Source organism: Ceratina calcarata, unplaced genomic scaffold (assembly GCF_001652005.2).
Source record: "Ceratina calcarata isolate Rehan_Ccalc_2016 unplaced genomic scaffold, ASM165200v1 scaffold321.2, whole genome shotgun sequence".
NCBI lineage: Eukaryota > Metazoa > Arthropoda > Insecta > Hymenoptera > Apidae > Ceratina > Ceratina calcarata.
The window spans coordinates 289230-299792 of NW_017154760.1; the positions used below are offsets into that span (position 1 = coordinate 289230).

The 10563-nt window shown below is 40.5% G+C and overlaps 2 protein-coding genes across 8 annotated transcripts in view; both read left to right on the top strand.

Moving 5' to 3' along the window:
- The first annotated feature begins 1 nt into the window (after window position 1).
- LOC108624674 (RING-type E3 ubiquitin-protein ligase PPIL2) lies at window positions 2–2415 on the top strand. Its single transcript, XM_018024129.2, has 9 exons — window positions 2–227; window positions 321–690; window positions 750–915; window positions 977–1125; window positions 1198–1321; window positions 1385–1533; window positions 1599–1750; window positions 1824–2159; window positions 2235–2415. Exons 1-9 carry the CDS (start codon window positions 196–198, stop codon window positions 2320–2322), a joined length of 1566 nt encoding a protein of 521 aa, XP_017879618.1. The 5' UTR covers window positions 2–195; the 3' UTR covers window positions 2323–2415.
- Window positions 2416–2595: 180 nt separating this feature from the next.
- Pax (paxillin) overlaps window positions 2596–10563 on the top strand; it is a 15168-nt gene continuing 7200 nt past the window's right edge. Inside the window, exons 1-3 of one of the 7 annotated variants that reach the window (XM_018024135.2) lie at window positions 4268–4350; window positions 6487–6578; window positions 8034–8182. In XM_018024135.2, the coding sequence (XP_017879624.1) occupies window positions 6491–6578; window positions 8034–8182 (237 nt within the window). In that variant the 5' untranslated portion in view covers window positions 4268–4350; window positions 6487–6490. Of the gene's footprint in view, window positions 2714–3699; window positions 4351–5988; window positions 6098–6486; window positions 6579–7288; window positions 7718–8033; window positions 8183–10563 lie in introns of those variants that run through there. The other 6 variants (XM_018024133.2, XM_018024136.2, XM_018024132.2 and 3 more) reach the window with 6 other exon arrangements.

Genomic DNA, 10563 nt, shown 5'->3' on the forward strand with positions numbered 1-10563 from the left:
GGACTTCTCCGATTTGAACGAAACTCATGTAGATCGACCTTAATGCTCTTACATATATTCCGTGTGCCCAATAAATGTATAGTACAGTATTATTTTGTCTTATTGCGTGGAATCTGTGTTGATTTGAAAAGTATTATTTATTGCTGTAATTATTATAATTCTTTGTGAAAGAAGATTGAATAATAGCAGATCAAAATGGGTAAAAGACAGCATCAAAAGGACAAAATGTAAGAGTCATCAGAATCTTAGTTGGGTTACGACGATAAACAATGTTTTGCTCATGGACTAGGTTTTAATTCATCATTTACATTTATTTTCAGGTATTTAACGTACACCGAATGGACAACATTATACGGTGGGAAAAGATCTGGAACTTCAGAAGCAAACTCTGAAGACACAACATTTCGTCGTTTGCCTTATGATCATTGCTGTTTAACTTTGCAACCCTTCCAACATCCTTACTGTGACTCCCAAGGAAATGTCTTCGAACTGGAAGCAATATTAGAATATATAAAAAGATTTAAACATAATCCCATTAGTGGGAAACCACTGGACCCAAAATCTTTAATAAAACTGAACTTTTTTAAGAATGTAGAAGATCAGTACCATTGTCCAGTTCTATTTAAATTATTTACGAAACATTCTCATATTGTTGCTATCAAAACGACTGGAAATGTATTTTCATACGAGGTACTGATAAAAATACTATTCATGTTATTTACTATAATTCACGTCACATGTTTCCTCAGGCAGTGGAACAGTTGAATATAAAAACACGTAACTGGAAGGATTTGATAAATGACCAACCATTTACGAGGAAAGACATTATCACAATACAAGATCCAAGCAATGCAACGAAATTCAATTTATCCACGTTTCATCATATAAAAAACAATATAAAAGTCGAAGACGAAGGTAACGAACCTATATAGAGCAATTATTTTTCATCTGTTCTGATCATTGTCTTTTTTTACAGAAACTATAAAGGAACGTAATAATCCAAATGCGAGGTTGAAGACGGTGTCTATGGAGACTAAAGAAATATTAGCCGAATTAGACAGGGATTACAAGCAAGCAGAATCGAAACAGGAAGCTTCCAAGCCGAAAGCAGATAAATTTAATGCTGTTTGTATATTAATGTCATATACTTTTGTCTTATGAAAATATGGCAATTAAGATAAGGGCTTTTACGGGCAGGCACACTATTCCACTGGCGCAGTTGCTGCCGGATTTACGTCGACTGTAATGCCGACAGAAACTACGCATCAAGCAGCAGTCATCGCAGAAGATTTGGTCAGATACGAGAGAGTTAAAAAGAAAGGTAATCTATACAAAATCCTCGCATAGGCATTTTATTCATCTGCTCTCTCTTATATGTTTCCAGGATATGTGAGATTAGTTACAAATTTTGGTTCTCTGAATCTAGAACTTCATTGCGATCTCGTCGCGAAGACGTGCGAGAACTTTATAAAACACTGTCACGATGGTTATTACGATGGCACGAAATTCCACAGATCGATACGAAATTTCATGGTAGGTATCTTTTATTTAAACTACGAGTTTTGAACGTAGAGAAATACTTGTATTGGTTTATTCAGATACAAGGAGGCGATCCAACGAATACTGGTAACGGTGGTAAATCCATTTGGGGTAAAACGTTCGAGGATGAATTCAAGCCGAATTTAGTTCATCAAGGACGAGGGATTTTATCAATGGCCAATTCTGGACCGAATACGAACGGATCGCAATTGTACGTGCATATTTTGTGATACGTTTTCGTTGACCGTCGATCTCACAGAGACTGACGCTTTATTTCATTTCAGTTTCATCACGTTTCGATCGTGCAGGCATTTAGATCGCAAGCACACTGTCTTCGGTAAAATAGTCGGTGGCTTGGAGACATTGAACGCTATTGAGAAAGTCGAAGTAGATAACAAAGATAGACCGATAGAAGATATAATAATACAAAGAGCACAGGTGTTCGTCGATCCGTTTCAAGAAGCAGATGAACAGTTAACTGCTGAACGCGCGGCCGAGATCGAGCGATTAGCTCAAGAAGCTGCCAAAAGTAAATTGGACAATAAAAATGAAAAGGACGACGTATTGAGAGTATATCGATCGGGCATAGGGAAATATATAAAACCTGACAAAGAAGAGAAGTAAATAATAAATCGCGTTGTACTATGTTAGATGGTCGTAAATTCGCAGAATAATATTAATTATTCTATTTTTAGGGTGGCAAAGGAAGAATCGAGTGGAGGACCTGTGATTAAAAAGAAAAAACTTATGGCTAGCTCATTTGGTGATTTTTCTTCTTGGTAGTGACATGGGTATTAGACTAAATTATGTAAATAATTTTTACTTAATGAAACCATCAATCTTTTATTATTCTTATGTATTTATAAGATGTAACAAGAAAAATACGATAAAATAAAGGTTTTAATTTATTTCCTCGAAATTATATTACAAGCAGTATAATTATAGAAAAAAGGTATTGGTTCGACGCGAGTTTAATAAACCATATAAAGACAGCTATGAACCGAGGGCCGGGTTCTCCATATTTGATGTTTGCTTTGCCTAAGAGGGAGAACTGAATCAACTGTGCTCGCGTTCGCGTGTGGTGTCATAGTTTTTCTGTGAAATTAGTAAAAATTGTGTTTGATTTGTGGAACAACGTTTACAGGATCGATTTTTATGAAGATGGATGATTTAGGTAAGCAGATCGAGTTTAAAATACGTAAATCCTTAAGTAACCTCAAACTCATATTTATCTGTCTGTCAAAACTTTATATATCGTTTGAAATATTCTTAACGTGCCGCTGTTTAATCGCACTATTAATATTTTTAATCATTTTGTAAAACTTTCATTTTATTTCTTGTGCTTTTCGAAATAGAAAGGTACAAAGAATTGGTATGTCATATTCTCTGGATTTCCATTGATTCTAAATGTATCGATACATCGACGGTATGCATTTGCTTCTAGATAATGCATACATTTTCATACATAATCAGTCTTTCATTTACCGAGGAGGAAATAGAATTTGTTGTTATGTATCCAAGTTATATCAATAGAACCTGTGAGGTGCACAGAGATTCATGTTACTTTAGGTAGTTCATCAGACACTTTTCTTACAATTTTTGCTGAATTGCGAACAGAATAATCAGTTAAGAGTCGATTGGTTTATACACGATTTAATTACTAAATATGGGCAGCGTGTTGCAACGTGAGGAACGGGAGAAGTGCAAATTATGTACACACGTAACTTATCATTTTCATTTTCATGGTAATGGTTCGTTGCGTCACCGTTAAATCTACCTCATGTTTGCTCCCAGCAGTCTTTAATTGAAAATTTCTATGTTGAATACGTCGTTTACATCTCCGCCACTGATCATCGTATTAAACTTATAATCACGACTATCGTTAGTTCATATCATCGACTTAATCGATTATGTGATAAGATTACTGCAGTAATAGTTCTCTAGAGTTGCAGAACAATTTTATCCAGTGGAAAGGAACGAATTTTGAAAATACGAAAACACGCGTGACCGCACGTGGTAGATTCTGCCGGAAGAGACTCACGAAGATCCGTGTAATATCGCGAACTCGTTCCTGGCTGTCGTGCCAACGATCCTACGTATTTTTAGTGGATTTCACGACGGCGTTGTCCTCTTGTTATTGCCGCCGCCGGGGGGACAAGACGGGATGCTGTGCCGTGAGTGCGGGCGAGCCTGAAATACACTTGCACGTTTCAACTTCTCGTTTTCCCTTGGTCAAATTCGGTGCATCCACAGACAGCCGATACTCCGGCTATTGTTCCGTACGTCAACGAACTGCAACAACTTCTGTTCAAATTAATTATAGATTTTTCACATAAAGTCGGTAGTAAATCGTGCTCGTTTCACGGTGTACATTTAAATAGTGTGCGGAATCGCTCCACTGCGAGCATTCATTCACATCGTTTTTATTCATCGCCTTTTGTGAATCGAGTGTATAATAATCGCGGACTTCGTGCAAAATTCACGAGCGGTATTCAACAAGTGGCCGCTTGGTGTGTGCATCGTCCCCACTACTAATCTATCGTCTACACACAGCAGTCTCGCTCGCGATATAGTAAAGAGAAGCATTGCTGCGATAAAAGTGCTACATAATAGTGCATATACATATTTGTATACGATTAAATAAGCCGTGTAATTCGATGTGATTCGAAGTCCACCGATCGTGTTCCACCAACTGTTCGTGAAAAGGCGTATAAGAAATGGCAATGGACCGGACGATGTATGGAAAAATAGAATCGACCGCTCTCTATCGACCCTACAAAATTACCATAAAAAACGGTTCACCACCTGGATGTGAGTCCACGTTTTCTTTTTGATCTCTCAATCATTTTCTTCGTCAAACTTATAAATAGTTTCGTACGCAACGGAAATCAGAAAATTGTCTCTGATAATCGCGAATGCATGCCGCGATTCATGCGACCGCTTTGCATACGTAATTGGAATATCGATCAGATGTATGAATTAGAAATTGTTTTCGATATTCTTTCCCCCAGCCAACGTTTAGAGTCGTGACAATTTAGTATTGCATCGATCTGCTATCTCTATTCTCGTCGTCTCTCGTTCACGCGACCCTGTGTGATAACATAATGCGGACTTTTAAATTGAGCTCAATTGCTCGGGATGGAGTCATTTTTCTCCCAGTTTAGAAACGTTTTCACATGAATAAATTAATCGGTCTAATTGTAAATTCGAGACACGTGTAACTACAGAATTCAGCAATTCCCGATTTTTATATGTTAAATAGAACAGGTCTTAAGTTGAAACTTTAGGAAGAGGAATATTAGGGATAGGGTGAGTAGATTGGGACAGGTTAGTTTGTCATCGAACAACGGTCTTGAACCGCGATTCGCGGAAACGTGTTACTGGCATATTTTCAAAGGTTAACGCAGTAAGTAGCTGGCCGATTGAATAGCTGGCAGGCTTCGATTTCATTAGTAGAGTAATTACGAAATTATTTTTAAAATGCACACTCGATTCCGTCCGAAAGGATGACTCATGAAGCAACAGTCCGCATCATTTTTTTGGAATACCTTTCACCTACAATGTGGGTCGCCTTGACACTAAACTTTCTGAAATAATTATTGAAGTCATTATTTATCGGGAATCCTTTTATGCAGATCTGTGAGACAGTCGATATCTGCGTCGAAATAAGTTTCAATTGAAAATGCTGTTTCCAAGTTATTTATTTATAGGCATTATATGTTTTGTGATACTAGAATCGAATTAATCTATCAGTAGAAGATATCGTCACGGGGGAGATATACGACTTTAATTAATGGTTGCATGCCTCTGGAAAGTAAGGAAGCGACGCGATTGGTCTTCGGAAATATTTTCTACGAAGCGATGGTTGTTATCTAAATAAGTAGTGATGCGGGTTTTCAATTGCAACGCAACTGTAAATTCTCGTTTTAGAGATGCAGGAAATCGTGCTTATTTACCGCGCATACCGCTCCGTCAAAGATCATATAATGATCTACGCGTATGCGTAGGCAACTCTTCCTTGATCGAACCTTGATTCGATCTGGACACTTACACGTCCATATCGAGCACACGCCAGCGCGTAATTTGACTTCCTACGCTTATGATCGCCGCGCATAACTTTTTGGCCGGGTTCAACGTTTGCGTGGATCAAAAGATTGAAGGGAAAGATCGATCGAACTCTGGGCTCGGAAAAGTTAGAAACCGCGGTAGAAAATCGTGGGAAGGTGGACGGAGTTATTTTTGGAAAGTTTGTCGCGACGAATCTAGGTGAAAACCGCTCGCCTATGAGCGTTACGCGTAAACGAAGGTGCGCGACGGAGATGGGGAATTTCGTAGCAAGGTTGAAGAACGAGGGAGCGAGAGACGACGGGGACAAAGGAAGGAGGAGGATGAATTCACGTAACACAGATTCTGCGGATGCAGCCTGAGAAACACGTGCTGTCAGTCCTTCGTCCGATCTCGGCGCACGTACTTACGTATCCCGAGGCTTGTATCGATAATCCGCGATCGAGATCATCGTCAAACACTGATCAAGTTGCACGTGACGATAATTGAAGTGGTACGGAAAAGATCCTGTTCATTGTTGTATCATGCATCTTTATCCTAGACTCGTAGTACGCGACACGATTTCGTTTGGCATCTCGAAGCGCTGTCATCGTTATGTCATCAAAGACAATTGTTTATTCGCACACTCGAGAGATGTCATCTTGAATCTACAACGTTAGCTAGAAATAAGCATAATTGGCAACCGAGGGAATTTATTTTTAACATTTTCCTTGTGCATAACGCGGCTCGCGATCATTGTTGTTTCTTCTGAATAAAGATCAGTACCCAGCGATCGTTAGATTCAGTTAGGTTCATCTGAGAGTTCGCGGAACTTCGCGGCTTCATTTTCCACGTACTTTATTGATCCACGGTTAAATCTTACGTTGCTCGTTTAAAATACAGCGATATGACCGACGTTATGAGACCTGTATCGCCGATCACACCGGCTCGTTTGGCAACCATTCAAAAACACGCACGCTGGGAACGATACATAAGTAAGTAAGCCAATGGGCATAAGCGTTAATGACAATGAGCACTGCATAACTCGGCTCATCGATTTCTTATCACCTATCTACCTCGTTCACACGTTTGAACGTAAGTAGGAGAGAGTCCATTCTCATTTTCAACATTATATACGACTCTTTCGTAGAATTTATTACACAGGGTCGTTAACGCTCTGTCTAATTTCACAGAGAGTTATGACAGGACTGAGTTACGCACATCGCGCAATATTAATGTCCAAATGGACTGCGTGATTCAGAAGTGCAAAATAGACACAGGAAAGCACGTTGGCAGGCTCCCTGCCAACAGTGAATCTCGTACAAGCGGCCATGTTCTATAATTTCAAAAACAGTATCTCCATACGAAATAACGTGGTCAAGGATATACATTTTCACGCAACAACAATCGTTACGATTTTCGCTGTCGTGACTGTCGTGCGAATCAGCGAATCTCCTGTCGCGATCGTGACAGTGCGATAGTCTTTTTATGACTGTTATTGTCAAAACGATCATTACACTGTCACGATTTACTGTCGCGTATGAATTTTTTATATTCTGCATTTAGATTCCTACTTCGGTCTCCGCGTTTTACTTAAAGCGACTGCGAGATGTACCAGCAGCTTCTGTTTCCCTTGTCGCAGGAACGCTCCCTCCACGTCTTCCGTTCATTCTCCTTCTCCATAGCCGGTTTGCCTCCTCCAGGCTCCTGTCCTCCGGCTCCGAAGCCGGCACGGTTTACAGAGAGCTTGATTGACAATCAGTACCGTTTCGTCGACCGTCGCACGGCCGCGTGTACAAATTCCGTCGACCTACCGGTAAACACGTGACGCCATTGTCGCGAAAACAAACGCACGCGTGTCACATCCCAAGAAAGAAATTTTATCGCGAGGAATCCCGCGGACTCGGCAAATATTGGCGGCGTTTCGTTATTGCCGGTCGATTCGATCCGCGTAAGCATCGCGTCGCCTCTGATTCAACCGGAAATTCGTGGCAAAGTTCGACGTTCTCGGAAGAAGTGGGTGTGTCGTGGTTTGTCTTCGCGATGGAAGCAGGATGTGAGTCGCAGACTGGAGCCGATAATATCTACGAGGCTTATAACACCGAGAAAACGGAGACGAACCTTCTCAGTCTCGGTAAATGATCGATTCTTTTCTCATCGTCCGAGGATCGCTTCTTATACGCTTATCTCGAAGCTAGCTGAAACGCTCACGTCATCGCTCGTTTCTCGGTAGATTTTTATTACGAGTCGTCAGAAAAACGGGTCGTCCGCGTTTTTCAGCCAAATTGTTTTTGTTCGATTAAGTATAGACGCGACAGGCAGGAATTACAGAGACGATCATAACGCAGTTAAAGCGATCAAAACTTGAAGTCGCGAAAATAGAAACGAATTCTTACGCACGTAATTAAGTATTTGCTAACGTAGCTCACGTTTTTAATCATTGTTTTCAGATGCGCTGCTGGCAGATCTACAGAACACGGTGTCGTCCGAAGGTAATCACGTTGGTAGCAACGCGACTCCTGGTTATGGATCATTGAACGGTGCCCGGACCACTTATAGATCTTACGATAATCGAACGTCTCCGCTTCCATCGCAGTCGGTACGTACATTTTATATAAAGCTTCTATTTAATAGCGTATGCAAATCTACGGAATGCAGATTCGAATTTTTTATCGACTCGCAACAGGAGGTACGGTCTTACGTTCATCGGGCAGATGGCGAGAGCGCCAAGTCTCGCGCGTCGCGGGTTCGTTTTAAATTCTGCGTTGACCTTCCCTCGATTTTCCATAACACCTCGAAATAGATGGATCGGATGTTGCTCGGTGGTGCTCCCTGAAAAATGGCGAACGCTCCGCAAATAACCCATACTTTATTCAGTTCGTTTAATAGAAGACAAATCGGTGGTCGGGCGCAGTTTCTTGTATTATTTATGATCATTGAAACTCGCTTTATATCGCGACCGTTCTTTTAATGTATTTTTAGATGTACTTACTCGTCGAAGCTCGCACAGCGTCACGGGTTAAGAATAAAGTAAATAGCATATGGTAGTCGTTTCCGAATTTAGAGGAAATTCGGAAAAATAGATACGTTCCAGACACGTAACGCGAGTGTTTAAATTTAGAACCGATATCATTCCGAAAATCGACCAAGTCGTAAGAAAGTTATAATAGATATGATAAATGATATGATCAGATATGATAGAAGACATGATAAGGAATTCCAGTTGGCTGGCATTACCTTCGTCGAATTCCGAGCAAGTACACGTGTATAACAACTTAATTTCACTGTTGATCAGTTCCGAAATATGTTCAACGATGATGAATCGGATTCCCTGCCGCTATTAGCAGTCGGAGATTAATTGGATTCGATCGTCTCACAGGAAATTGATCAATTACCGACGATACGCGTTCTGGGCATTTAATTCATACGTAAATCGACTCGCTCCCAAACCGTGATTCTAAAAATATCACCAGAATCCTGTCTATAATTATCGCGTACCATTGAAAGAAGAATCGAGCAACATGTTACGAAAAGCAAGCGTGAAGAAAAATGCAGAAGTACAACGTTGGTTCTCGAGTTACTTAAGAAGACAGTGATCGATTTTGCCCGTGGAACACCTGTTACGTTTCCCGGCGGTATCGATCGTTTCACCGTGTAAGCGGCGATCCATCAATTATTTAGCTTTTCGAACGTCCGCGTTGCCCGCAGAATTTCCCGTTTCGCGTGCAAACGCTCTGATCGCCGCCAACTGCACAGTAAGCCAAAACCAATTCCCGCTGTAAAATACAACTTCATCTGTGATTCAATTGGTCCGGTTACTTCGTCGCCGGCCCATTTTATTTTCACGCGATCTTATCACGAAAAAACCGTGGCAAGATTCCGGTGGCTGACAAACGAAAATACTCGCAGCCTCCTCGCGGTTTCTTCGATATGCATTAAATATAGCGGATGTCTTTTCGAACATCCCTGGAGCTTCGGCTTATAAATAGATTTTATTGCACCTATGAGAACCGACGTTCTCGTACCAGAGAATAATATAGAAAAAATAAGCTCGGGAACGAGAAAAACACTTTTACCACGCGCTTAACGCATGCACATAGTGCCTGACGATTTATGGATGCCCAGCAGTCTGTTAGTTGTCAGGATAATTGTTTTCCACGGTCTGATAAACGTCTTTGGCGTAAATCATAAGAGCGCGTCGTCGCCGCGCGTTCTCTACTTTTCTTGGAACGTCGGTAGGTTTGGTGCCACGTGCACCGTCGATCCGTTCCGCGATATCGGATTTAAACAGGGAATTTGGCGGAAACCTGTCGAATCGTCGACAGATTTCTTTGATTCCGATTTAGCATCGAGCAAAACCTAAACCGTTGCTTAGGTACACGAGTACAACTGGCGATTCTCGAGGGCGTTGCGTAAATCCTAGCATAATACGTCGATTCTTAAGGATGTATTGGCTGTACAGTCAATCCCAAAAGTTTATGTACCTTAGAAAAGAACAATGCTAATAATAAATAGCTACGTGCTAAAAACTATAAAAGGAAATATCCAATTAAGTATTGACGCTGACGAAAAAATTTTGTTTTTTCAAAATGGCGAAAAATGCTTCAAAGGAAAGTTGTTTTCCTTCTAACTTCGATATTTAACGAGTTACGTATGATTATTTGGCATTTTACTGATGTTGACAAAATCTGATCATCCCAGCGTCGAAACAGCGAACTTTTGGTAAAAAATTTCGTTTTTCCTTAATTACTCCTAAACCGTTGGTCATACGGGAAAAATGTATACGACCTTTCTTGTAGAGGACGACGAGATCTACAATTTCTGTATAAAAGTTTGTCGCTAGCATTAATAGTTTACGAGTTATTGACGAAAAACGAAAAAACAGTTTTTTGCAAATTAGTCGTAAACTATTGACGCTAGCGAGAAACTTTTATACAGAAATTGTAGATCTCGTCGTCCTCTACAAGAAAGGTCTTATAC

What these genes read in the sequence shown, in the direction of transcription:
- LOC108624674 (XM_018024129.2), top strand. Translation starts at nt 196, where the DNA reads ATGGGTAAAAGACAGCATCAAAAGGACAAAAT. An exon ending in TATAAAAGTCGAAGACGAAG is followed by an intron (nt 916 to 976) that starts GTAACGAACCTA and finishes CTTTTTTTACAG; the next exon opens with AAACTATAAAGGAACGTAAT. An exon ending in CGAGAGAGTTAAAAAGAAAG is followed by an intron (nt 1,322 to 1,384) that starts GTAATCTATACA and finishes ATATGTTTCCAG; the next exon opens with GATATGTGAGATTAGTTACA.